This window comes from Candoia aspera, chromosome 17 (assembly GCF_035149785.1).
Source record: "Candoia aspera isolate rCanAsp1 chromosome 17, rCanAsp1.hap2, whole genome shotgun sequence".
NCBI lineage: Eukaryota > Metazoa > Chordata > Lepidosauria > Squamata > Boidae > Candoia > Candoia aspera.
In genome coordinates, this window is record NC_086169.1 from 796,951 (window position 1) to 824,379 (window position 27,429).

Here is a 27,429-nt window from a genome sequence, read left to right on the forward strand (position 1 = left end):
GAGCCCGCTTTGAAAAAACACACCAAGTACAGAGAAAACGTAAGGGTTTTATTAACTGTTCAACCAGAAGCAAAATGAGAAAAGGATCCCGCCCCCCCCCCCCACATGGCCCCACGTCCCTGCAGACAGACAACCCAGAAAGATTACGGAAACTGGCCGCTATGAGGCCAGGCAGCCCGGGAGGTGCACGGGCACAAGGACAGGGAGGGGCTCAGCCCCCCCCTCCTCACTTCTTGTCTTCCTCTTTCTTGTCCTTGTTCTCCTTGGAGGCCTGGGAAGCCAGGGAGCCCATGGCGTTGCGGATGGCCTCATTGTTGGGGTCAACCCCCGGAAGGTTTTCCAGAACACTCTGGAGGAACTCGGGGTCCTGCATGACGTCATAGTCGTCTTCTTCCTGAGGGAGGGAGGGAGGCAGGCAGGCCGGGGTCATGCATCACAGTAAGCCACGACTGGGCTAATCTGGGATTAGGGAATAAGCCACAATTGGAGCCCCCCCATCTAAGCCAGGAGTCCTGTGAATGCCACATGAACAGGAGAGGAGACAGGCCCAGGCACCCCCTTGCTTCTCCAGGCCAGAACTTCCTCTCTGCATCGCTGCCATCCTAGACCCCTTGGCCCCCTTTAAAGATCAAAAAATGCCTGGAGAGCTTCCCCAAAACCACAGCCTTAAACAACAGGAACACGGGCTGGGGGAGAGTCTCTCTCATGGGGAGGCCCCGAGGTCCCCAAGCGTTCACCCTCTGGGTCTGGGGAGGCCCTGGCTTCAGCACTGCCCTGTTCAAGCCCAGCTTGGTCCCCTCCGGCTCAAACCTTGGCGGGTTCTGACGTGTCCATATCAGCCGAGCTTTCCCCCTCCACCGACTCGCCTTGCCCGAACTCTGGAGGCAGAGAAAAGACGGTGGCAGTGGAGGCCCACCTGGTCAAGCTTTCTGGCCCCAAAAGAGGGCCATGGCTTGCTTGCCTGAAGGGCCCCCGCCCGGCCCCGCTGCTCACCCGCTCCCTGGAGAGACATCTGCATGGCGTAGGCGATCTGCTCCTCTTCGGTCATGGTGCTGAGGTCAGGCAGACCAGCTCGGCCAAATTCTTGCTGCCCAATGGTCATCTTCAGCAGGGCATCATCTGAATCTGCGGCACGGGAAAGGAAAGGGGCGAGTTTGCCAGTGGTTCAGCGTACTGTCCAGCCAAAGCGAGCTGTTTTGAGCACCCGCAAAAGCAGAAATTCAATTATTGCATTTTTGGAAAGGAGAAAAACCCAGACAGGGGGCCCGGGTGGGCTCCAAGGAGAGAACGTTCAGCCTCCCCACCCCCCGGCTGGCTCTTTTCTTACCATCCCCCCCAGTTGCTGGAATACCAGCCTCGGCAGCCGATGCGGCAGCCGCCCTCCGAGCCTCTTCTTCCTGCCTCTGCCGCTGCTCTTCCATCGACACTCGGAGAGCCTAGAGGGCAGAGGAGGGCGTCAGCAGCCCCTTCCCCAACATGACCATCCAGAGGTGTTAGATGGCAATACGTTTTGGAATCCATCGAGCAGAATTCCTTAGAACGGTGCTTCTCGACCTTGGCCGCTTTAAGATGGCTGGGGAATTCTGGGAGTTGAAGTCCACCCATCTTAAAGCAACCAAGAATGAGAAACGCTGCCTTAGGCGGTGACAGCTAACTCATCTCAGGGATCCTGGGAATTTCAAACCAACTCATCACGAGGATGGAGAAAGCTGATTTCCAGAGCCCTGGGGCTGCTTGCTCCCAGCCTGCCTGCCTTACCAGTGCCAGCTCTGGGTCAGCGCTGGGATCCACGCCGAACTCAAAGTCGCTGGCTCCCAGGCCCAGCATGGCGCCCCCCTCTCCAGCCAAGATCGGGGAGCTGATGAGGGCATCGGCCAAGCTTGGCCCAGGAGGCACCGTCACCAGGTGGGAGCCGGTGCCGTCTTTGCCATTCAGGGTGTTGATGAAAGTGGTCAGCTTGTCTGTGTTGGCCTCCTAGCAGGGCAGGAAGGAAACGAGAGGGAGTCAGGGATATGTAAACTATAAGCTTGCTACAAAGCTGTTTCTGCAAAGCACAGCGTGGGGTCTCACCTCCTCTCCAAAGTTGATGATGTCCACGTTCACCTTCTCCTTCTTCAGCCGCCTGGCCAGTTTCACCAGCTGTAAACAAAGGACCCACTTGGAACGACAGGGGCATCAGACCCCTTCGGTGAATGGGCACCAGAGGCAACCTGAACCAAGGTGAGCCGAAAAAGCAAGAGGGTTCGCGGACAGTAGCTCCACCCGAGAATACTAAGGCTGAAAATGGGGTCCTCTGGATGCTGTGGGAGATGAGTCCCAGCAGCCCAGGTGAGGAACGCTCCCGTCTCATAGCCCAGCAGCACCTAGGCAGCCACGTTCCTCGCCATTACTTCTGAAGCTTTTGCTAACTAGCCCGTCTCGCGGGATTGTAGCCCCCAGGTTTTCAAAATACGCTGAAAAAGGCCAGAAATGCCATTTCTGGCAATTCTCGTGTTGCTCACGTCTTTCTCGTTGTCCTCCACAGGACTCCCGACGAAGGCGATGATGCGCATTTTGTGATTCTTCCCTTGGCGGTGCTTCAAGGCCAACTGAAGTGGAGGGAGAGTGTCAGGGGAGGGGCCGTGGCCTGGGACTCCCTGGGCTTCTGCCCACTGCATCCATGCCCCCAGAGGGAACTGGGGGAAGCGCTGTGCCCAGGAAGGTGAGCAAAGCAGGCAGCCCGGGAGAAGGAAGGATCACCCGATTGTTGCAAAACGTTATCCTGGAGAAATACCTTCCACCAAGCTCAGAACTGGGGCTGCGCCGTGTTTCTCCCTCCTGGTCCCCAAAAGGTCCACATCTTTTATTTACCTGACGATGCCACCCAATTCCAAGTGGCCACCCTACAGCCGTCTGAATACTTAGCAGAACCACGCAAGCGACCCAAATCTTAGAAGTTTACTCAAAGCTTTTAAACCCCTCTATCTGGCGAGCCAGAGCTTAAGCCACACCGGTGCCAGCCGGCCACACCAAGGCAAGAGCCGGTGGGGATCACAGCCCCAGGCCAGCCCTGCCCGGGGTGGCTCAGTCCGGGCGGTGGCTGGCACGGGAGACCAGGGTGGGGCGGGTGGGGAGGGAGGGAGAGATGCAGCAGCTTACGTGAGCAACTCGGATCCCGGTGCAGAAAGTGATCCTCCCTCGGGGCTGCACCGAGTGCAGCTTGGACAGGATGCGGCCCGTGTCCGGAGTCAAGGTGGTCAGCACCTCGCAGTTGCTGAAAGAGAGACGGCCAGCCCCGTTCAAAGGGGGGGGGCGGCGGCGGCGGCGTGGGCGGGGGGGCGATCCGGGAAAGGAGAGCAGCAGCGGAGCAGCCCCGAGACAGGCGGAGCCAGCCAGCCAGCCAGCGGGGGAGGCCCCGAGGAGAGCCCGGGGGCCGCAGGCCGCGGCGCGGGGGAGCCCGGCCCGGGCGGGACCTACTTGGCCAGCGTGATGAGCCCGACGTTGTTCTCGGGGTTGCTGCGCGTCTTCGAGTGGCAGACGATGTTGACGGCGTCCTGCTGCGCCTGGAGGCGGGTGGGGAGGAAGTCCCCGTTCCGCATGTACTCGCTGTTGTCCACGCTGCGGGCGGGAGGGAGGGAGGGAGGGCGGGGGGGGCGCGTCAGGGGGGCGCGGGCCAGCGGAGCCCCCGGGCGCCCGCCCCAGGACCCCCCGGGCAGAAGGGCGGCCCCCCGGCGCCCCCTCCCCTGCCCTGCCGCCGAGCCGCCCGCGCCATGACTCAGGGAAACCCGGCCCGGCCCGGCCAGCCGCGCCCGCGCCCCTCCCGGCCGGGCCGGGCCGGGCCGGGCCGGGCGCCCGCCGCTCACCAGACCATCGTGCTCTCCAGCACCATCGCGGCGCCCCTCGCCCCCCGGCGCCTCCGGCCTCTGCTTCCTGCCTCTGCCCCTGCCCCTGCCTGCCGGCCGCTGGCTCCCGCCCCACCAATCAGCGGCAGCCTCCTTGGCCGGTCGGCGCGCGGGGCATTCTGGGAGGGGTAGTTCTGGCGCCTGCGCCGATCTCCCGTGGGCGGGCCGCGGGTATCCCTCTGCGCATGCGTGGGCTCCGCGCCTACTGAGTGACTTGGTTTTCTTTAACGCGCGCGCACGGCGCGGCGATAGTTTGGCGGGTGCGTGGAGAAGGTCGGACGCGCGTCGACGAAGCAGCCGCGGCCCCGGTTGGCAGACCCCGCCCCCCTGCCGGCCGGAGCGAGCCCTGACGGGGAGGGACCCTGGCGAGTGGCCGCGGCAGGGAGGGGGAGCGAATGAAATCAAGGGCCGAGGCGCCTGCAGCGCGCGCTACGCTGCCCGCGGGGGCCGCCTCGTTAACGGAGCCGGCGCCGGCCGCAGCCCCGGGCAGGGCGGCATCCGCACAGAAGCCGCGGCCCACGTGGGGCGCCTCTGGACGCCGCAGCGCGCGCCCAGCCCGCCCGCGGCAGAACTCAGCGGAGAAGCGCTCGGTGGCCCCCGCTATTTATATAGATGCGAGGGGGCTTCAGAAGCGACGCCCCTGATTCGTAGACCTGGGAATGGGCGGGGTCGCCCGAAAGCAGACTCCCGATTGGCCCCGGGGGAGGACCAATAGGACGGCCTCCGGCGAGGCAGACACGCTTCATTGGCTGGGAAGTGCAGGGCGCGAACTATAAATAGAGGGGGCAACAGCAGCGCGGAATAGTTCGCCGGGGAAGGAAGGATGCGGAAGCGGCGCCGGAGAAAACCGCAGGGGGCGGCGCGAGTGCCCTCTCCGCGAAGTGGCCAGTTCTGCTCAGCTTCGCCAGCTGGACCTAGCAGAAAACTTCAGCTTTTGCTCGCAGGGGGCGCAGTCACTGGTCCCGGGTTAGGCAAAGCCCCACCCACCCCCGCTGCCATGCTGGAGAGGCGTGGACAGGAATGGCGTGACCCGGGAATGCCAGGGCACTGCCCAAATTGGGGCACAGCTAGCACTGCATTAAGCCTGAGTTCATAATCCCTTGGGGAGGCCGCACCGCCCCCCCCCCCCAGCCAAAGCAGCTCCAACTTCACAGCCTCTTGGTGAAAAAGCTTTATTTCACTGCTTACATCCCCTTGCCTGGGGGCAGAGAAAAGGTCCAGTGCCCACCTGGGCAGGGATGATGGGCCTCCCGGCACCAGGCACCCTAGACCGGGATGGAGCCCCAGGCCAAACGCCCCTCCCCACGGCACCAGGAACCAACCAGCAGTCCCTGGCCAGGAGAGGGTGACAGACTGAGGGCCACGCTGAAAACCCAAAGTCCGTTCTCACAACGGGTGTTGCTTTGCATGGTTGACGCAGACGTCGAAAGCAAACCCATGCCCCCCCTCCTCCCCCCAGCGAGCAGTTTGTTCCCTGAACAGTCAAAGGATAATCTGAAATGAGGTGCTTGGAGCCTCCTCCCCACAAGCTGATTCCCAGCAGGAATATACTCAAAATATAAATGCAGACTTTGTGGCCAGAAACCTCCCAAATGAAGCATCTTGCTTGCTTGCAGGACAATTTCTTAAGAGCTTGGCGTCTAACAGAGTTCCTCAAAATGCAACAGGCTCCAGGGACAGACTCAGGGCTCCTCCAAGTCTCAAGGCGAGCCCCGCCGCTATGGCTAAATGCTATCTTTTAACTTCTTCTTTCAAAAATAGAATTAGCAATTCATCTATCCCGGTCTCACCCTGTTTAACGACTCGGGGCTCCTTCGTCTGTTTTCCGGTGCTAAAGTCTTAAGTCTGCGGCAATATTAAATGCTAGTCTGTTTACCATTAAATGCTTTACTGACATTGTTCACAAAAATATCTATAAAACTCTTGCTGGGAAAACGGGAGTCTTTTTTTTTCTCCCTTGCCCTCCAAAAATGGGTCAGAAGAAACAAGTATTTATTTCTCTCAGACGCAGCGATGTTTCTCCTGACAGCACACCAAAACTCTTCTGAATAGTCACCACCGCGGTGAATGCCCCGAGGCGGCACAGGCGCTTTGGTGGGTGCCCGGGATGCCAAGCCCGAGATGGCGGTCTCCAAGGGGGAAAGAAAGCTTACCTAAGTGCGGAGGAATTAAGGGAGTTGACCGTTCTTATGAACTGCTGAAAAGTATTAGCCAGAAAGGAACCTTCTGGCGTGGCTATGAAGCACAGAAAAGGGGTGGGGTGGGGGAGAAAGAAAGAGTGTCGTGAAATTTTATGAGCGTCTTCGAAGGATTTAATACTGAACTGTAAATCTTGCTGCCCCAAAGCCAGAGGGAGGCCAGGTTTGGTCCATTCCTGCAATACCAAAACAGTTGCAAGGCTGTTCCGGGCAAAGGGGCCGCGCGAGGGGCCCCTTCAGACGCATCCGGACGGCAGTTCCGGCACCCCCTGCGGCTGGGAGGCACGGAGGACGGCGAGACGGGGCCAGCCGAAGTGCCGGGGAGACAGATGGCTCGGAGCGCGGTGTGCCTGGGCAGGGGCGCCGTTGCCTGCCTTTGACAACTGGAATCGAGGCCCCCCCACCCCCCCGCCGGACACGGACATTCTGGCAGGTGGAGGACGAGGGTCCTGGCCTGAGCCGCCCACATTTCAGAAAAGCCCCGATAGGGCAATTCACGAAAGAAGAGTCAATATACTTCAGAAAAGTGAAACCGAAATTAAAAGATAGCATCCATCTTCTGCAAATGCCCCCTCCCACCCCCAGGAGGAAGCAAGTATGCGGCTCGAGAGGGGGGCTGCGCAGGCGCCCCCTCCCCTCCTCAGGACGCTGCTCCCTCTGAGGCCACCCTAGCTGTGCGGCTCCGTGGGCAGGGCGGGGCAGGCCGTCCTCTGTCCGGGCTGCCTTTCTGCCGAGAGCCCCTGCGCCTCTGGGCCGGCGGGGGGAGCCCGGCCTTCAGTCTGCTTGGCTCGGAGGGAGTCCGTGGCGTCTGCAACGCCAGAGGGTGAGGGGGCGGCTGGTCCCCCCCGCGAAGAGACAGGCCATGCAGCGTGTGGAGAAAGTCTTCTGTTCGTGATCCCTCAAAGGAGAACAGGGACTCCAGCAACGTTTCACTGAAAAATTGAAAGAGAGAGAGGGAGAATCAGGTCGGATTCAGGAGGAAGGCAGCTGCCCGGGGGGGGGGGGGGCGCAGCGGTCAGGAGGGATGCTTCAAGCCCTGTGTGCTTTGAGGCAGGTGCTGGCAGTCCCACATGGGTGCAGCTGTGATACCCCCCCGTCCCCAAACGGTCACCCGAACAGGGAGACCGAGGAGGAAGGAAGGAGACTTACACAACTGATTTCTGTTTCGGCCACATCTCCGAGTTGCTGGGTCAGCTCAGAGGGCTGTCCTGGGCCAGAGGGACTGGGGGACGCACTGGGGGGAAAGCGAAGAGGCTGAGCTGGGAGGGCAGGGGGCAACCACCGCCAGCCCGTTCTGCAAACCCTCCCTGGGCCAAAGTGACCGATGACAGCCAGGGGTTCAGAAAGCCGTGGCTGACAGCTCCACCCCCCCCGGCCCTTCCCCTTCAAGGAGGCTGCTGGTGGGGCTGCTTGTCCGCCAGTGAGGCGGGGCTGAAGAACGCTCACACATGCACACCCCCCTAAGCCAATGAACCCCCCACCCACCCACATTTGTCTCCCAGGACCCAGCGAAGGCCAGCAGGAATCGCCGAGGGCGACAGAAAAGCGTTGCCAATGCAGGACCCCCGCCGAGGTCCTTCAGGGCTGCTGCTCCAAAGCGGCCGTTGCAGGCCCCTGCGGCTCCATTTCCAGCCTCAGCCCAGCCCCTGGAGGGTCCCCTTCTGGCCTCCAGACACACACACGCACACACACCTGATTTGCAGAAGCATTTCTGCCTGGATCGAGCCAAGCAGGGAAGCGACTCCTGCATGGAAATCGCGTCTAAGGGATTTGGCAAAAAAGCGCCGCCCCTCATTTTCTGCCCACCTCCGGCTCCCCCGGACTGACTGCTACGCATGCTCTGTGGCCGCCTGAGGACCGGACCTCTGATAATGCCCTGAGTCCCTTTTGAGGGCAAAATCCGGGGAGGGGGGGGGGAGAAAGAGCCGAGCATTACCCATGTGCTCTGGGTTTCTCTGGCTCCTGGCTCTGGGGCCATCGGACGCCCCCAGGCTGCGATCCCAGGGAGCCAGGAAGCTCTTCCAAGCCACAGGGAGGGCCCCAGCGCCCTCCACAACACGCATGTTCCCAGGACTGGACCAACCCTCTCTGGCCGGACAGGCAGTTGTAGGGCACCCTGGAGCACTGAGTCACGTCCCTGCCCGGGGACTTACTTGCCCCAAGGCCTGGCTGCTTTGTCTGACTAGATTCAGTCTCACCTACTTGAAAGCATCCTGAACTAGCTACCTCCGCAGACAACGTGTCTGAGCTGATAAATTCTTCTCTCTCTGACCTACGTGGAGATTAAGAGACAGGCCTCTCGTCAGCTGATGGACTGTCGAAGAGGGATCCTCCCTTCCCCCCCACCCCAAATCCCTTTCCAAGGGATTCAACATTTTCAGAGGCCGGTTAGCTGCTTTTATCAAATGTCTGGCTAAGCTGTTCTCAAGAAATATACATGCTGGAACAGCTAAGGAGTGAGGAGACCCATCAGACATGTCCAGCAGGGAGGCAGGAATGGGAAGAAAGCAGCAGAGCCGATTAAGAACCCAGGCGTGGGAGATGGAAGTTTTTGTGGCCTGTTAAATACGGATCAGGCGTTAAAAACCTCCCTCTGTATGAGATCCTGAAGTCGGACGCCCGGGATGCTAGGACCTTGCCCTTAGAAGTGGTGAAAAGCATTTGTCCCTTTGATTAAGAACAGCTCTCTGGCATTCTGGGGACTTTGGTACTGAGCTTGGGAAAAATTCTGCGGGGGCAGCCCTGCCCCTTAGAAGAGTCAGCCCTGCCTGCTCAACATTCCCACTGCTGAGGCTGCTGGGGGACACCCGGGAACAGGGGTCAACAGGCTCGGACGTCCCGCTCAGGCTCCCCCCGATGGTTTCTCCTCCCTGGCTGCCCTCGGGACATCTCAAACCAGCCCAACCACTCGGGGCTTATTCGGGGGGCAGGCAGAGACAAGGGCCGGCCCGGGGAGCGCTTCTGCAGATGACAGGAGGGGGGCTGAAAACGGGGAAGAGGCCCTGCTCCAAAGCAGAGGGCGGCCTGCGTCCCTGCTTCTGCCCATCCCTGCAACAAGCACGCCTCGGAGTTGCAGGCAGGCTGGCCCTCGGGGTCCCCCGGGGGGACGATGTCCTTCTGTCACCAAAGCCACTCCTGCAGATTCAGAAAGACAGATTGCAATGGGGAGGCCCCTTGGGAGCTTCTGCCCCCCCTCACCTAAGGGAAGAGCTTTCCGGGGGAAGCGCAGCTGGGTCCTTTGGGGCGTCAGGTGGGGGCCCTTCTGCTCCTGCTGACCTGAATGGAGAAAGGGGAAGCGTGAGGCGGCGACAGCTGCCCCCCAGGGACGAGGGGGAGGGCCCAGGGGGCTGCACTTCCCAGGGCAGGAAGCGGGGATCCTGGAGCCTCGAGTCTGCAGTCCCCTCCCCAAGCGCCCCCTCAGCTCCCCACACCCAGAAACCGGCAGGTCCCGCAAAGCCAGGAGCCACCAGGGGAAGCCCTGGAGGCCAGAGACCCGTCTGTCTCCCTTACGTCACAAAACGGCTTTTGGGTGAGCTGCTGCCACGAAGTGGCTCCTGAGTTCTGGAGCCCGGCGGGGCAGAGGCCACTCTGCCTCCCGGCCGTGGCTGTCGAGCAGCACAGTGGCTTCAGCGGCCCTCCGGCACCTGGGGAAACCTTTGCCCCGCACCGCCCCCACCCCCGCACCGCTGGGGACAGCGACTGACCGGTTGGCCGGTGAGCTGTGCCCGGGGCTGCCCAGGGAAGAGGTGGATAAGGTGGTCGCTGCTGAGTCGCTGTTGGCCTCTTCGACGGGGGGCATCTGGGGAAGCAGGTCGGGGCGGCCCAGCCGGGAACCTGAGCAGGCGAGGGGGAACGGGGGGAAAGGCTGAGCCAGGCAGTGTTTGGGAAAGGCCCACGCCGGCGGTCCAGCGAGGCTGTGCCCGGAGCAAGGCCTCCTACCCCAACCAGGGCGGGAAAGGGAGAACCAGGGGACGGGGCTTGGCTGTCACCTCCAGGGAACATTTTAGAAGAAACCCCGATGGATGGAGGCTGGAGGGAGCTGCCCCCTTCCCGTCACGCACCGGCCCAACTGGGCTCACTGACAGCTCGGGGAAAGGGGCAGGAGGAGGAGGCTGAATCTGGAGCCTCCCCCAATTCCGATTACGGGGACAGGGCTGTGCGCAAGGGGCGCACCTTCACTGGCCTGAGGCCACCCACCTGGCTCCATCTCGGCCTCCATCGTGACCTGGACTTTCATCTCCACATGCCCCGGCACCTGAGAAGGGACTCCGGCTTGGCCCGGCCGGCGAGGAGGACCCGCGCCGGACCGGCTTTTTTTCGAAGGGGAGGATTTTACTTTGGGGAGAAGGAAACAGACATCAGCTAAAAATCGTCATGGGCACCTCCACAGTGACCCTGCTAATCTCAGGGGGTGGGGGAAGGGAACATGCCCCCCACGGCACCACCTGCCCCCGGAAAACGGGAGACGCCGCCAGCCTGCGCCCCGAGGGACTTACGGGGGATTTTCTTGAACACCACGTGGCACATGAACTGTTGGAACCTCTCCGCGTAAAAGCTTGGCCGGTGAACAGAGACCGTATCCTGCAAGCGAGCGCACAAAGGTCACCCCAGGAAGCAATCGAGGGCTCCAGTCTGGCTGCGGAGGATCTGCCCTCGCCCCCAGGCGCTGAAGCTGAGGGGGCAGCCGCAACCTCCAGGTCTGAAGCCCTTGTTTCGCCATCGAGGCTGGGCTGGCCGTCGCAGCCGCCCTCCACCTCGTTTCTGGCAGCAGGCGGAGAGCGCCCCCCCACTCCCTCCCCCAGCCCTGGGCCACTTGCTGATCATGATTCTTCTGTCTGGGGGGCCCGATCGCTCTCACCCCATCAGCCCAGAAGAGGGGAGTGTTCCTCCCACTTGCACACGCCCTCCCGAAAAGCGAAGGGGCCCCAAAGGCGGGAGGCAACCACTCCAGCCTCTTACCCCATCGTGGACAAGCGCCTTCCAGGAGTGCTCCAGCTTTTTCATAAACCTGAAGAGATTGGAAGGTGGGAGAGCAAGTTAGTTCCAGCATCAGCCCGGGTTTCAGACTGGGAAGCGGCGCGTCTGCTGCAAAGGCCCGGCTGGGCTGTCCTTCGCTAGAATCGTCCTTCCCGAGGGGAGGCCGGCCTGCCTCTGGAGGCCTGCGGGGCTGACCCTGGCTCGTCTGCAAAGGCCAGTCAGCAGCCTGCTCCCAGTTCCTACCAGCCGCCTGCATTATTCACTTCCGGTGAGTTTTTGGCAACTAACCGCTAAACCTGACTGACTACGCAGAGCTGTCAGGGCTGGTCCTCCTCGGCTGCTCTGTCAGCGTTAATTGCTTCCTGCAGGCCGGGAAGCCGTCGTCTTTCTGACTCGCCGGGAGAGTGAGAAATTGCCCCCAGCACCCTAATTCCTCCACTCCGCCTGCCATTAGCCTGAATGCATAGCAACCTGGTGCAATTTGCTGCGGCTGACATCCTACAGGGCCCCAACTGTTTTATTCCCCTGGGGAAGAGAAGTCTAGGCCACTTTACCTGTAGGACTGCAGCACGTCTATGATCCCCACGTACAGCAACAGCCGCTCCCCCTTGGCGTTGCGGGCTGGGATCCCTCCCATCCTGGAGGACAGAGAAAGCAGAGGTGTGCGACGGAGAAGCCTCGGACTAGAGCCGGCCTCCAGCGGTGAGGCGGAGAAACAGCCAGAGAGCCACTTGGGGAGGGGAGGGGAGGGGAGGGGACCCCCACCCAAGGGCCACCACTCCCCTGCTCCGGAGATCTAAAGGCTCAGCCGGCACAGGCCAAACCAGTGCAGGGCCCGGTCCGAACAGCCCCTCCTCCTTGCCGCTGCAGACTTACTGGTCGTCCGTCTCAATGGTGCCCCCTCGCCGGGCCTCTCCTTGGATGGACTCCATGGCTGTGGAGTAGAGGGCCCTCTGGCAGGCCGGCCGCCGTGTGTCCGCCTGGGAGGCTCCGTCCAGCCCCGCCCGTTCCCGCTGAGCCAGGTCCAGGTTGTGAACGGCCACCAGCAAACTGTAATCCATGATCTTGAAGCTCTGCAGAACCTGGGTAAGCGGGGGGGGGGGGGGGGGGGAGACAGTCTGGTTAGCTCAGGGCCGGGCTGCCTTCGCTCCCCGTTTCCACCAACAGTGGCCCAGGGTGATGTCGCAGCTCAGGTGACTTGAGAATGAAAGGCAAACCTCCTCCCAGGAAGGAATAAAAGCCCTTCGACGCAAACACCCGCTCTCCCTGAAGAACCCTGGGCCGCCCCCAGACAAGCCTCTTCCTCGAGCGAGGCCAGGCCCGGCCCGGGTGGAGAAGCCCCCCGCAGCCCCTCCTCCCTCCCGGAGCAGCGCCCTGTTTTAACCCAAATACGGCCTGCACCTGCCAGCCCAAGGGCCCCCGTTTTACCCACTACTCCTAGCAGCGGACTCATTTCTCTCTCTCTGGCTTTTAAAGACAGACGTGCCCTTCTCTGTTTCCCACCAAAGCCAAGAGCTGAGAGTGGTCTGGGAAAAGAAACCTCCAGCCTCAAAATCAAGGAGGTCCATCGCCCTCCCCGGTTCAAAATCTGCACCGGCTGGGGATCAGAAGAAAAGGGGGGCTACAGCGGCACCTCCACCCTTCCCCTCCTGAACAACCTCACAGGGGGACAAGGCAGGTCCTCAGGGACCCCCAAACGGGCTGGCAGTGAGCCAGCGCCCCCCCGGCCGCCCCCACCTACCAGGCAGTCCCTCTGCAGGGTCTTGCACAAGGCGCTGTACATGTCTGCGTCCAGGAAGAGGCCGTCTGGGATGTCCTGCAGGAAGTCCAGGTCCTTGTAGGTGGGAAAGAATTTCTCGCGCTCCTTCTGCGACGCCCGGCGCTTGTAGGTCGAGCCCTTCAGGTCGTACTTCTGGTGCATCCGCACCGAGCGGGGCAGCAGGTTGTTCATCACGACGATGCGGATGTTCTTGCCCCCCGCCTGGACGCAGTAGAGGCCGTAGAACTTGGGGAGCAGCGTCCGGGGGTTCTGGTTCAAGTTCTGGGGGGAAAAGAGGGGCGGTTTGGGCAAGGATCCCCAACGGCAGCTCGAGGACGGGGGCAGAGGACCGCGAAGTCAGCGGTCACCAAGGAGGACCGGAGCCCGCGGGGGACTCACGGCCCCTGGGTGGGGAGTCAGGGGGTCCCTCCTCAGCTTCCTCCCCCTGTCCAGCTGCAGGAGTGCAAAGCGTTCACCCAGCAGAGGTGCTCGACTTGAGAGGGAGGCTGCGCAAAGGGCAGGGGCCTTGGACGGCCCTGGAGGGCAGAACCCTCTGCTGCCCACCTTCAGAGTGCCGCCTGAAGCGGTCACTTTCTTTCTCGCTTAGATTTATTCAGCCGCCTGACTCACAGCAGCCCTGCCCCTTAGCCCCTTCCCCATCCTGCCAGGGTGGGTAACAGGGGATGCCTGTCATCCCCCCCACCGGGAAGATAACACGAAGATAGAGAAGGGGCGATGGGACAGAGGCCCCTCCCAGTCCTAGTGCAGGGGGGCAGGGAGGAGAGGCTGCCTCCCGCCTGCCAGTGCCTCTGGCCCTCCGGGGCACCCCCAGAGGACGGGCATTCGGCCTGGGCTGCACCCCCCATTCTGCTCACCATGTAGTAACCCGGCAGCAGCTTCTGCAGGAACTCGGCTTCCTTGTGCTGAACGGTTTTGATGATGAATTCGTCGTCGCTGGAGACGTAGAAGATGGAGCCACTGGCCCCGGAGTTGGAGAGCTCGATGAGGGGCTCACTGCAAAGGGAGCACTGGGGAGCAGGGGGGACAGGGGGTCAAAGACCAGCGCTGCAAACCCCGCAGGACAGGCCCAGGGCACCCCCCAGGGCACCCCCCAAGCCGGCTCACCAGGTAGTCATCCGGCCGGATGCCGAAGAGCTCACGGAAATAGCGGAAGGCCACGGGGGCATACGTCTTGAAGCGGAAGTCGTTGTAGTGGTGGGCTGGGGTCAGGTTGCTGCCTTCGCTGCAGGGAAAGCGGGTGTCATGCTCGCCGTTTCAATGCCTTTGAGCCATCGTAACGTTTCTCATGTCCTTAATGCGTTGCGTGTTTCATCTCTCATGGGAGGATGGTACTGCTTATCTTTTGGCTTTGCTTTGGAATGTTTTTCTATTATCTCTTATGTTCAAGGTTCCTTTCCCAGGCTAGCACGTCTGACGTTGGCTAGCACCTGGACCGGGCGGGGCTGATGTAACGGGGCGGGATACGTGTGCACTGGAGGAGTTTTAAGTTTGTATTTGGCGCGCTTTTGCTCATTCTCAGCTTTCTCTGTATTTGTCTTTAGTTCCCTAATAAATCAGATTTTACACAGCAGCCTCTTGTGAGTCTGAGTATTTGGGCTAGGGCAATCATTACAGCGGGGGCCATGAGCATCATCCGCAGCCGAGGGATTGGCCGGGGAGGCCGCCCGGCCTGGCTGTGGTCGACCAGGGTGCGTGGGCGGGAAAGCCGGCGGCAGCTCACCTGGGGAAGAAGATGCTCTCCACCACGTAGAAGTCCTGCATGAGGACATCCCGCTCCGGCTTGGTGCTCAGGCTGCCCACCGTGTGAGTGATGCCCAGCTGGATGGCGCCCTTGAGAGCTGAGGAGGTCGTCTGGTCGGGGGTGGGGGGGAGAGAGAGAGCCGGCGCTGATTCGCAGGCAAAAAACATCCTTTCCCAAACAACCCCAACACGTCTCCACTCCTTTGGGCTTTGCTGAGTCAAGTTGGCTTAGCCTGCTCGTGCTGCCAAATCAGCATGTTAGCAAGACTTTGGGTTGCTTTTCCCTTGCAACCAGTGCTGCTCAACCGTGTGATCTTTAAGGCGTGCGGACTGCGACTCCCAGAACTCCCAGCCAGGAGAGTTGGACGTTTTGAGGAAAAGGGAGGCGCCGTTCCAGCCAGGTGACTTAGGACAGAAAGCAGGCAAGCCCTCCGCACAGCATCCAACGCACTCACCCCCCTTTCCACCTGGCTTGCAGCCTCCGCCTGCCAGAGAAACATCTTTCCGACGCTCCCAAGCAGGACATGACCGTCGCTGGCCCCAGCGTCTGTTTCCGGCAGACTGCGCTTGCCCAAGGAGGCCCCGCAGACCTTCCACACCAGGTGGCAGATCTGCCCTCCTCCTTGAACGCCCCTAAACCTTAAAACAATCTGCCAGTGGGACCGTTCAACACAACTTGGCAAGGGGGTCCTTTTAATTTGGCTAAACCTGCTAAGACGCCAAGGCAGGCGTTTGGAGGTGAACAGAGGATGGAACAAAAGGCAGGCCTTGACGCCTACTTCTTGGCTGTAGGGAATTCCTGACTACCACCGTTATTGGGGGGGGGGGGAAACTAGCCTGTTTTAAATCTCTCCTCCAGAATGGTGCTTCCCCTGCTTAAGCCTTACGTAAATTCGCGTGCATTTCTACGTCGAAGGCGTAGCTCCTTCAGAAAATATCTTCCTGGTGCTTGGAAATCCCCTTTCCGCTTTCTCTTCCTGCTCTACCTGCCAGCCCACTTCCCAAGCCCTGCCCTGTTTCATTCTAGGAGGGGCTGAACTTTCCGCCTCTGACTCCTGGGAATCGCTGGCAGCCGCCTGGGACCGCTTCTTGCTCTGGGGAAGACTGGGGGCCTTCTAATCTTTCGCTCTAAGGATGCCGGGTAGGTGTCCTGAAATAAAAGATCTTTCCCCGTCTGCCAGGAGCAGGACTATTGCTAAATTCTGGGACCACCGATGGCTCTCTAGAAGTAAGAAACAGGAGCATCACGCCAAAGCCAGGTCGCTTAAGCGACGTCTTCGGCTGAGAGTTCCGGAGGCCCGGATGCATCCCGGGAGTGCAGAGAGTTGGAGAAGCCTGGGATACAGCAGCACGAGTGGAAACTTGTGCAAAGCACTTTCCGTGCTGCGAGGAAAGCAAGCCTTCAGCCGGGGCCGGCCTCCCCCTCTTCGTCCGCAATCCACCCATCTCGCTTTGCTGTCGGGGACTGGGCTCCAGGCACCCATCAGACAGCCACCGACTGAAGGAACGAGGAACCGCAGGAGAAAACAGGCGGCTCCCCCGTGTCAGGGACGTGCTTCAGATGTGTGGGCAAAAGTGACGCGCCACACAGCACTGGCAGCAAAGTGGCTGCCACAACAGGCCAACCCAATGCCCCAGGCAGAGGAGGAGCTGACAAACGCTGAAAACACAACAGAAGGAAACAGGAAGTGGTGGGCTCCCGGTCTCACACAGGGCAAGGAAAGAAGGAAGGAGGGAGGGAGGGGGCATATTTCTAGTACAGGCTTTGGGAATAGCCCAAGCTGCCTCGAATGAGCACCATCCGTCCCTGAACTCCTTGCTGACCGAGGAAAACAAGTAGGGGAGACAAGGACTCCTCGGGGCATTATTTCCCCACAATTCCTGGCCCCCAAGCCTCCCAGGCACACCCCACCTCCACGGCCTCTGGCGTGTCTCTGGGCAACAGCAAGAGGGGCACTTACGGAAAAAGGCGGCTTTCGAAAAGAACCGTTCCGACTAATATCCATTTCAGCGGGTTCTGAGGCAGAGCCAGCTGGCGCATCCTGGCCCGGATCCAAGCCACGTTGGACCCAGGGAATGTCAGAGAAGCCCCCTCGCGGAGGAGAGGAGGAAGCTACGCACGCTCCAGAGAGCACGCCCACCTTTTGGGTGGGGAAAAATAAACAACTCGAGGGAATCCCGGACTGCCTGGCTGGCTGTCTCCAGTCGTCCAAACCACCCCCGCCACCCCCAAAGTCTCAGCAGGAGAAAGAAAATCTTTCAAGGCCTTAAGGAAAACCCCTCCCTTCCACGAGGGACCTCCCGAGCAGCAACCAGGCCTTCAGACTTCCTGGCACCCCAGCCTGTGCTGGCGGAGCTCTGCCTCTGAGATCTGACGCTCACCTGCACCTTTTATGCCGGGCAGGATGACTCAGACCCCTCGGAATGCAAGGCGGAGTCTGGCAGGAAGGGGAGGAGAGCGGGGGGGGCACCAGCGCCTACCTTTTTATAGGTGGTCTCCCCGGTCGAGTCCACGCCCCGGTGGCCTTTCTTTATCGTCTGCAATGACGCGTGCCCGGAGGAACTTGGCACCTGGGCCAGAAGAGAGGAAAGAGCCAGCCAGAGGCAGCTGAGGGTTTCCAATCATCCCACTCTCAGGGCAGTGAACAGCCTCCAGGGACGAGCACGTCCCGGAGAAAACAGGGTGTCCCAGCCCACCAGTGGGGAGCACCAGCCCGCCAGTGGGGAAGAAGAGGGTGGCACCTTGGGGGGACGCAGCCGTGGCCCCCTGGGGAGGGGGAACCTCATGCTTAGGATCCTGTCCCGCAGGGCTCCCAGATGGCGCCTTAGGCTGCTCTGGTGCGCCTGGGACGCCAGCCGCGCCCTCCCCCCCAAAGGCCGGGCGCACCCCACGCCCAGAACGCCGATCCCAGCTATTTCTGATGCACTCCAAGATACCTGCTTTGCTTTGCCAACAGCTCCACATTTATAACAGGATGTAAAGCCAGAGGGTGGTGCTTTGTTGGCACCTCGCGGGAAGAGAGTTTATAACGTGCTCTTGCCCCGTGACCCCACCCAGCATCCACTCCGTTCTGCCTCCCCACCCAAAAAGCTGAGCTTCTGCAAGGCCATTAAGCCCGGTCTGCCTACGCCGAGCGCCCGGAGGGCACGTTCTACCCCGACTACATCTTGGTCAGCCCTTTCAGAACTTAGCCGCCCGGTGTTTTTTTAATTGTGACTTACCTCCAAGGACTTTTTGAAGGTCGCTGTTCCCGGCGCCCCTGCAAGGGAAAGGGGGAGGGGTGAGAAGTTTGGCAGGTATCAAATAGGAGTTCAGAGACTGCACCACCCACGGAGCTGGTTCAACGTCCTTTCTGGGGACTTTTTTGGCTGGGGGGCAGGGGAAGAGATACCCTGTTGCGATCGTTGAAGAGCGAGCAGGATCACAATGAGATTTGCACGTGGATTGGCTTAGCTCTGCCAGCCTTCCCCTGCCCAGGTGGGAGAGGGAAACTTGCTAAGGGCCCTGCGCCCTCAAGGTTGCCCGTCCGCCTCCCGCCCCAAGCGGCTCTTTCTGGCTAGCAGCCTTATTCAGACATAACCACAGCCAGATTCTCCAAATTCCAAGTGTTTTCGGCCAACAGAACAGCACGCGTCATTCGGAGCTGAGTCACCCAGGTGCCAATGGCTTCAGCCCTGGCCAAGGTGTGGACCCAGCCGTGGGAAACTCCTGCTGCCCAAAAGAAACCCTGTAATATTTCCAAGGAAGGCCTGACAGCCCTGCTGGCTCTCCACCGGTAACAACCGGGTTTCCTCTGGCCGAGGTGGAGAAACGCCAACCCCGCTTGAGCAAGCCATTTGCCCCTCTCCTCTGGGCCTGGGAACACACCCTGCCCAGCACGGACACGGGCACCAAAAGCAGTCACTCAGGGATGTTCAGCTCCTTGCAACCAGGGCACCCAATGGCCGTGAGAAGGCGCTTCCTCTAACGGGGTGCCCTCTGGCAGAGATGCCAAGGGAACAGCGCCCTCTGGTGGGCAACAGGAACCCCAACGGCGCCAGGAGCCAGCCAGCACCAATGGAGACATTTGGAAGGGGCTAACCCAAAGGAGGGAAAGGGGTCGTCCCCTCTGCCCCCCCACACCTCAGCTGGGAACTGGCCCATCTCCCGCGTCCTTGGCTGAAGGAGATACAGCGCATCACCAAGGGTGGCCCCTTGCAGGGATGGGCTTTTGTGGGGGGCGGGGAGCAAGTTCATTTTCCAGCCTTCACTGGGCTGACTGAGAATATGCAGGCTTTTAAAAGAGTCTATCAGAGTTGGCAGCTGTAACAAATTTGAATCGATGATGATGATGATGATGATGATGATAAAAACACTCATTTGGTTGGTTGTTATTCTTACTGCTGTCGTTCTCTGCTTCGGGAATCCGCAAAAGCAACTTACAATTGCTCGCAAGGCATGGAGCGCGTCAGATTGGATTCTTGCCTTGCCCTGGGCAGAAGGATGGGCTTGATGGCCTCAAGGGCCCTCTGCCGGGAACCCAATCGGCGTTCCACGCGTTTGGGCTCGCCTCAGTGGTCCAAAGAGCAAAACTGCAGGCCACCTCCAAAAGATGGGGCTTTGCTCCGGATCTCATCCTTTGGCTCTGGAATTTGGTGCGCAGCCAGGCACCACCCAACCACACGTGAGGAGGGAGAAATGCCGTTCCAGTTGGCAGACAGGCTGGGGCAGCGATGCTCTCCAGGCACTGGAGTGAGGGAGTGGTGCTTTGCCATCCGTGCTCCAGCGTGCGGGGTGAAACGTTTAGGACTGCCAAAATGCGACAAATCTGAGCAGGGCCCTCATTCGACCCAACCTTCTCCCAGGGATCCATACCAGACGACTCCTATTTTAAAGCGCTCTTCAGAGATGTTTTCTGTGTGTTTCGAGTTTGATTTGAAAAAGGAAAAGTAAAGGAGGAACACCAGCCAGGCCAAGTGCAACAGCTCCCAGCTTTCAAGCAGGAAGACGTGCTGCAGAAGCAGGTGAAGCTCGGCCAGCATGCGCTGAAGTTGCAGAAGCTCTAAAGGAGAAGACGGCGTCGCCCGGCACAAGTTTGTGGCAAGAGGCGGCTGAGCCGCTGCCAGGTTAGCCAATTCTGGCACAAGGCAGAAAAAACTGGGTTAGTCGCACATTTTCCTACCATAGCTGATTCCACAGCTCTAGCAAGCTCACATTTGGAAGGGGCTAGCTTCCATCCTCCCATCAGCAAGGGTAAATTAAGGTCCTGGGAAAGAGAGACTTCACCGTCCCAACACCCTGAAGGGGGCCTGGAATTCCTTAGGCTGTGCCTCGAAGCCTCAAGCTTTCCCTCTCTAAAATGGGGATGTTTGGCTAAGCAGCTTTCCAGGGATTGGTCTGCCAAGCGTTCCTGAGCTCAACCCCTGGACTCTGCTACGAAGGCCACGGAGTTAACCCATGGGGAGTCTGAGCGCAGGACGCTGGGGACAAAAACTCTTTAAACCTGAGGGGCAGAAGGGAGAGGAGGGGAAGCAGCTGCTTCACGCAAAAACAGCCCCTGCAGAAAACCGCATCGCCCGGTCACTTCCACACCGCACACAATGTCGGGCCAGGCGGTTTAGCACAGAGGAGGGTCATGCTCAGGCCTCGGTTTTACCCATACATCTACATCTTCGAGACGGCACCACGGAGCAGCAGAGGAAGCTAAAGGCTGGGCAGAGAGGAAAGAGAGAGAGAGAGGAAGCGATACGACTGTTCAGGAAGGGGAGACAAAGGGGAGACTGCGTCTCAGCAGACCGTCCTCGTAATGAAGTTAGAGGTCGGGAAAGGAAAGCTGTCCACAAAAAACAACTGTAAAAGTTGAGTATCGCTGTGGATTTACATACAGGTAGGCGCACCAGCCACTCCCATGCATTTCTGCCTCCCCCCACCCCTGAGAAGGTAGGCAACGGGTACCCACTATGCTAGAGTTGCCCAAAAAATCACAAGGTGGTGCCCGGGCAGCTCCCAGGAGCTCCTCTCAGCAGAGACCTGGTTTCCTATCGCCTTCCCCAACTGAGACGCCCCCGCCTCCACGGGGCCACCCACGCCCTCTTAGGAAAATGTTCTGTGACGACACCCCCTGTTCTCCCTCGGGGCTGCTCCTCCTGCTGACCGGGAACAGACCTTTTAGCTTCTGAGCTTAAAGCTTAAGGCTGCGGAAGGATGCTGTCGCCTTTTTAAAGGTTTTTGCACGCCACCCTAAATAAATAAATAACTCCCCAGGGCCTCGCATCCTGAAGAGGGGCTTAGCTTCTCGGAAAAGGAAACGGGGCCCTGGTCAAAATGGTTGCCTCCCTCCCCTCTTGACCGCCCGGATCCAGAGCTGCTTCCCCTGAGCCTGGGAAGTCTGGCATTGAGGCCTGAACGCATCTGAAGAACACACAGGTGGAGAAGCCTGGTTTAGAGGTGCAGCTTTCAGACGCCGGGAGGAAGAACTGCAAAGCCAGCTGCACTTTTCCACTTTCGTTCTCTGGCCTGTTTTGCCTCCCAAGAGACCTGTCTGGACAATGCTTCAAAAAGCAAGAGGACTGGGGTGTCCTCAAACAGGGCTTCCTGCCTGAGTAAACTCCCCCCCTGCAACGCAGGGTGTGCTCTGCCTCCTAAATGAGGCCCGAGGAGCAAAATGGGTCCTGCTTCAGACAGAGTGGTGCCTTGGGCGCGCGAGAGAGAGAAACAGGGCTGCTGAAAAAGGGAAATGGGAGCTCTCCATCTTCAGATGCAGCAAGTCTTGGCCAAATCTCCGACAAAGAGCCTCCTTCCAAGGGCACCCTTCCCACCCTCAGCGAAGGCTGAATTCCCACATCACTTTAAGAACCACTGGGATCGGATAGGAATATCAGGACACAAGATGCAGAAGCTACCCACAACCCACTTGAGACCCAGAAGAAGAAGAAAAATGTCTTGTTTGTTCCACTGGTTAAAGGAGGAACATGCGGTTCCCAAGAAAGGGAGGAGAAATCAGAACTACTTTTACTGGAAAAGGCAGAGAGAGCATCCAAAGGCCTTCGGGGCAGGAGCAACGCAGAGAAGCTTGCAAAAGGGTGTGGCGCGTATTCCGGTGGGCTTGTGACCATACAGCCCAGAATCGAAACGCTTCCGTGCAACAGGTTCCAGAAAAGTCCTCTTAAGCTGCATTAGAGTGCAGAAGGATAGCTCCAGAAGCACCCCGGGCCACCAACAGGCTTTTGACATTTTGATCCCACAACTCCGCAACCTTCAGTTGCAAAAGTCAAGATGACAGGTTGGGGGAAAAGGGGACTGTTTTCCTTTGTATGCTGAAGCTACCGTTTCAAAGACCAGAATCGCTGCAACCAGAAGAATCGATGTCTATTTTTAAAAGGCAGTGCCTAAAATAGCTTATTGGAAAACTGAAGGTTTTGGCTGCCCTCAAGGGGAGCAGCGATGGGGAGGAGCTGAAATAGTAGACTATCTGCCGAAAAAGAAAGGTGGCAGGAAGGGGCTGATCCCCTCATCTTCAGAAGCTATCCCAAACAGCTTTTCTAACGAGTACTGTGGAAGCTAGAATCCCTGGGAAGAGAAACCACCTGGCATTAGAAGCAACAGAAGAAATAGCTAGCTATACCCCCAACACAGAAAAATCAGTAAAAATGTTTGCACAGGGAAGGTATCACAGCGGGTCCAATTTTTCATGGCACTGTCAGAACTTTATTATTTTACAGAACTGTGAAACACGTAAGCATCAGGATATCAATTTTCAAGAGAAACGTTCCCAAATGCCTTTCCAGTTAATGAATTATTCTTTTAAAGCCTTGTCTCGAGTTTGGTTGCTTTCTTATCGGGTCTCTAGCTGAGGATCAAGAAGCAAGAAAAAAAGCAGAAACGTATAATTCATATACGCCAACTAATATTTAGATTTATTTCGGCTATATATTTCAGGGCCCTGAGTTATCTGGAAAATGGATCTGCTTGAGCAAGTTACTGGTATTGATCATCTCTGACTTCTCCTGCCTTCACCTTGGGGTTCAGGAAACGCAACCGGTCGACCAACTTTAACGCTCCAAGCGAGCCAACCGATATTTTTACCAAGGCAGAGATGCGTATTTCCATCCTGAACCACAGACAGACAGACAGACAGACAGACAGACACCCTCAAGCAGAGCGCCAATGGGGGTGGGCGGTGATGCCAGCTGCCCCAGCCGCGAAAAGCTTGCCCCCCTGCTCGGGGCTCAGGACAAGCTTCTTGGTGGCACCGCAGCCCCCTTCCCTTCCACGGCCGGCCTTGCCCGAGGGAGCCCCTGGCGGGTGGGGACCCGATGGGTGCCGCCGCCGCTGCTGCTGCGAGGCCGCTTGCCCGGCTCCTTCCAGCCCGGCCAGCAACCAGAAGGTGGGCGAGGAGAGGCAGGAGGCCTCCCGGGGGAATGGGGGGCTCCCCCAAGGCCCCGGAGAGCCCCCATTCCCAGGGGAGGCCCACGCTGCCATGGCAACGCCCGCCCCTTCCGAAAAATGGACCCGCCCCCTCCGACGGGCAGAGGACGGGGCAGTGTCGGGAAGCCCCTCCCCGCGCGGCCCGTCCGACCATCCCCCCCATCGCCGCCCCGCCCCGCCCCCCCTCGGGCTCGCACCGGGCGCGTGCAGGGGGCGCCGCTCCGCCGGGGGGGGCTGGAAGAGGAGCCCGCCCCAACCGCAGGGCGGGTGCCCCCCGTCCGCCCAGGGGGCCCTCCAGGCTCGACGCGCTGCTCCCCGAGGCCCCCCCTTCCAAGCTTCGCCCCCTCCCAACGCTCCCCCTTGCCCCGCCCCTCCCCCGCCTTCCGGTGCCCCAGATTAAATGAGGACGCCCCCGCAACCCCCTCCCCCCCGGCGGCCCCTCCCTCGGCGCCCCGGGGGTCCACCTGAGGGGAGAGGGCCCCTCAGCCGCCGCGAGGGGCGGGCTCCCCCCGCTCCCCCCTAACCCCCGCAGGCCCCTTACCCGTGGCGGCCCCGCTGCTGCTGCTGCTGCTCCCCCCGGACTCGGGCCCGGCCGTCGCCATCTTAGCGCCTCGCCGCCGCCGCCGCCGCCGCCGCCCCGCCTCCTTTCCCGTCCGCTCCTGGCTTCCTCTTTTCCTCTCTCCTCCCCCCGCGGCGCCTGCTTGGTCTCGCCCGCCTCGCTCCAGTCGCCGCTACGGGCCGTGCCACCCACGCGCCCGGAGGGGTGGTCACGCCTCCTCCCGGTCCCTCGCTCGCCGGCGCCTCCCCCCTGCTTCCTGGGACCGGCCCGCCCGAGAGGAGTCGGGAGAAACCACTTCGCGCCGGCGGGAGGGGGAACTGAAGGGGAGCGCCGCCTTGTTTATGCTAACGGAGCGCCGACCGTCCGGAAGGGGGCCGAGAAAGCGGCGCCGCGCAGGCGCAGGAGGGAAAGCGGGCGGTCGCGGACCTCCGCGCGTCAACGTTGCAGTGGGCGTGCCCCCTCCTGCCTCACAGAGCGCGCTCCTTCCGAACGTGGCCTGACGTCGCGGGCACGCCCGCCCCCATAGCAACGCTACCAACGTTCTGTTCCCGCCTCCTGCGAACGTCATTTTCCAGACACCAGTGACGTCAGAACTTGGAACCGATTCATGTGGCGGTTCTACAATGAAGCCACTCGCCTCATTCCGCCTTTCGGGGTGGGGCGGGGCCCCCCCCGCGGCTTAAAGCGCCATATGCCGTGGCCTATAGGACCGCCCCCCCACCACGTCACGACACGCCATAAAACCGGCAGGAGTTGGTTCTTATACTCGGGCTCGCAAATTCCTAGCCCTGGTTGCAGTGCCAAGAGCGCGCAGAAAAGCGGGGGACGCAGCGCCAGCAGCTCGCTGATGGGTCAGCCAGGGCGCAAATGGAGCCTCCCCGCTCAGCAGCAGTATACCTCCCAAAGCCGCATTTCAGGGGGCGCCGAGCCCGCGTCCTGGAAGCCGCTCGATGCCGCCGTTAAAGAAGGGAGGAGGGGGCGCCGCGGCCGCGCCGGACGCTGCTAAGACGGCCCCGCCTCCATGGGCGCTCGGCTCGCTCCTTCCCCGCTCGCGGCATCGGCGCTCGGCCTATCGCGCCTAGCCGGCCCGCTCGGCGCTCCCCTCCCCGCAGGAGGCGCGGTCGCGAGCCGAACGCATCGATTGCCTCGCAGGGCAGGCGGGAGCAGGATGGCGGCGGCGGGAGCGGCAACGTCGTCGGCCTCCGCCTCTTCCGCGGGCCTGGCCGGCGGGCGAGCGCCGCGGCGCACGGCGGGGAACCGGCTCTCGGGGCTGCTGGAGGCGGAGGAGGAAGACGAGTTTTACCAGACGACCTACGGGGGCTTCACCGAGGTCGGCGGCGGAGCGCGGAGGGCGGGGCTGGGGCCGGGGAGGCGGAGCTCGCGCGGGATTGGCTGGGAGGGGGCCGGGGGCGGGGCCACGGAGTCTTCCCGGACCCGCTTCCGCAACCTGTCGCCCCTTGGCTGGGCTGGACTCCAGGGCCCATCGCCCCATCCCACGGCTCCTCCTGGGGAGGCTGGGGCGGGAGGGCGCTGCTGTGGGATAGCCCCTCGGAGGTGGAGGACTACAACATCCATCCCTGGTCGATGAGTAGGGGATGGGCGTTGTAGTCCAAAGGGATCGTTCCCTTTTCTCACCGCAACAACCTCGTAACGCGTTTTGGCCACTTTTATCTTTGCAAAATGCCCGGAGGAAGCTTAGAGGCAGCAGAAGCGCTGCTCCCACCCCCCACGGTCCTTCATTCAGAAGAGGGCAGGTGCAGGGCCAGTGCTGGGAATTCTGGGAGCTGAAGTCCCACACATCTGGGGACCCTGATGGGAGAGCGCCCAGCTGGGCATGCGGCGTTTCCGCCCCCGAGGCCTGGACGGATGCTCCCTTCTGCCTAAAAATCTTTTGGGGCGCTTGGCAGGAATCGGGCGACGACGAATACAAGGGGGACCAGTCGGACAGCGAAGACGAAGTGGACTCGGACTTCGACATCGACGAGGGAGACGAGCCCGGCAGCGACCAGGATGACAGCGAGCCCAAGCGGAAGCGGAGGGTGGTGACCAAAGCCTACAAGGTGCGGCGGCCCTGGGCGGCAGCGGTGGCGGGGTGGCATCCTTTGGGGCAACTCACAGCCTCCCCAAAGCAGCCTTGACTGAGTTTATTTCTGAAGCCGCTCCAGGGAGAGCAAATGCTATTCTTCGAAGATGGGGGTCCCGCAAAGACGAAGCTCAATGACGCGCAGCAGATTGTTCTCAAGCACTGAGCGAGTCTGACCCTTTTGCAGGAGCCCATTAAAAGCCTGAGGCTGAAGAAACCCGACGCCCCTGCCGGCAGTGCGCAGAAAACCAGAGAGGAAAGATCGGCACCGACCGAACTCCTGGAAGACGCTGTCGACAGTAAGTGTCCCTGGGTGACAGGTGGGGGTCGAACACTGCCATCCCTCCCTCCTGAGCCTTGACTGGAAGCCCCCTTGCTCAGCTTCCACCCCCTCCTCCTGCCTTCGCGCTCCAGGCCGGAAGCACATGCGCCAGTCGACCACCGAACACACCCGCCAGACCTTTCTGCGCCTGCAGGAGCGCCAGGTGCAGTCCAGGCGCAAGAAGGGGGCAGGCCCAAGCTACGACCGGCCCCTCACCCAGGAAGAGCTGCTGAGAGAGGCCAAGATCACCGAGGAGCTCAACTTGCGCTCTCTGGGTGAGTTGGGGCAATGTGCTCGCAAAAGCAGTTGGTCAACAAGAAGGAAGTTGGAAGCTTTCTTCAAGGCCGGATGTAGTTCGGTAATAATAATGTTATCAGACCGTTCCAAGCGGTTTAATCCGAGTTCCCTTTGTTGGTTGCTGTGAGGGAGAAGCTGTTGGCTTCTGGGGCAAGTTATGTTGAGGTTTTGGGGCAGAAATACTCATTCTGAAAAGAGATATGCCCTCGTTTCCAACCTACGTTCCCAGCTCAGTCTCAGTTTAAAAAGCACGGAGGATTCCAGGATTTGGGGCTGGAGATTTCCCACCCCTGCCAGAATTTGCTGGGGGTCAGCAGGCCCCATGCTGCTGAGTCCAGCCCTGAGAGCTCGACTTTCCCTCACAGAGACTTACGAACGCTTGGAAGCGGACAAGAAGAGGCAGGTGCAGAAGAAACGGAAGTGCGCAGGCCCCACCATCCGCTACTATTCGGGGACGATGCCCCTCGTCTCTGACCTGGGCTACAAGGAGGAGAACGTGGATGTGGAGGGGTAAGTCCCCCCTCCCCTTGTGCCCAGCGGGCGGCAGAGGGCAGCGGCTTTGCCCAGTACCTAAACGCTGTGACGGCATTTAGGACTCTCGGCTGCCGCGTTGGGTCTGCCCCAAAGGCCGTTCCGCAGCGAGGGGGGCAGCCCCTTCCGAGACAGCAGTTGGGGTGGGCTCTGAGCATTGATCTACCTTCTCCCCCCTTCGCCCGGCTCTTAGGTTAGAGCAGGAGGGCCTCCTGGAAGCCCCCTCGGCCGCTGCCCCGGCCGGAAAGTGTTCCCGCACCTTCATCACTTTCAGCGATGACGAGACTTTTGAGAGGGTCTTCCCCAAATCCCCGCCCCCCAAGCTGCCCGTGAAGGAGATCTGTCCCGTCACCCACAGGACCGCCATCTACCGCGACCCCATCACGGACATCCCGTACTCCAACATCCGGGCCTTCAAGATCATCCGGGAGGCGTACAAGAAGTACATCACAGCCCACGGGCTGCCCAGCGCGGGCGCCTCGGCCGCCCTGGCGGCTGGCTCACCGGTGCCCGACCCTGGTGTGCGGGCCACCCGGCAGAAGATCATCATCAAGCAGAGCGGGCCAGCCACCTAAACCCCAGGCGGCTTCTGCCTTTCCACGAAAGGGTCTCCTCGAAACCTGCATGAGGAAATAGAAATCTTTGGCACGCTCA

General features: G+C 60.6%; 2 protein-coding genes across 3 annotated transcripts; one reads left to right on the forward strand and one right to left on the reverse strand.

The window, feature by feature from the left end:
* Window positions 1–29: 29 nt before the first annotated feature.
* On the reverse strand, window positions 30–23,600 carry LOC134506814 (putative PIP5K1A and PSMD4-like protein). Its single transcript, XM_063317169.1, has 28 exons — window positions 23,525–23,600; window positions 17,799–17,836; window positions 17,058–17,147; window positions 14,557–14,687; window positions 13,941–14,058; window positions 13,691–13,843; window positions 12,798–13,097; window positions 11,933–12,138; window positions 11,611–11,694; window positions 11,039–11,087; window positions 10,576–10,660; window positions 10,277–10,414; window positions 9,784–9,913; window positions 9,278–9,355; window positions 8,016–8,351; window positions 6,747–7,011; window positions 5,938–6,034; window positions 4,233–4,481; window positions 3,843–4,083; window positions 3,457–3,597; window positions 3,139–3,253; window positions 2,502–2,588; window positions 2,071–2,139; window positions 1,759–1,974; window positions 1,328–1,436; window positions 994–1,125; window positions 811–878; window positions 30–394 (listed from the first exon to the last, which is right to left on the reverse strand). Exons 1-28 carry the CDS (start codon window positions 23,583–23,585, stop codon window positions 227–229), a joined length of 3,954 nt encoding a protein of 1,317 aa, XP_063173239.1. The 5' UTR covers window positions 23,586–23,600; the 3' UTR covers window positions 30–226.
* A 1,074-nt stretch (window positions 23,601–24,674) lies between these two features.
* On the forward strand, window positions 24,675–27,416 carry VPS72 (vacuolar protein sorting 72 homolog). Of its 2 annotated transcripts, XM_063316858.1 has the most exons (6): window positions 24,675–24,872; window positions 25,450–25,602; window positions 25,813–25,924; window positions 26,040–26,222; window positions 26,610–26,754; window positions 26,969–27,414. In XM_063316858.1, exons 1-6 carry the CDS (start codon window positions 24,711–24,713, stop codon window positions 27,348–27,350), a joined length of 1,137 nt encoding a protein of 378 aa, XP_063172928.1. In that variant the 5' UTR covers window positions 24,675–24,710; the 3' UTR covers window positions 27,351–27,414. The 2 variants fall into 2 exon arrangements, with proteins under 2 accessions (XP_063172928.1, XP_063172927.1); XM_063316857.1 differs by lacking the exon at window positions 24,675–24,872 and having other exon boundaries at window positions 25,122–25,602; window positions 26,969–27,416.
* Window positions 27,417–27,429: the final 13 nt, after the last annotated feature.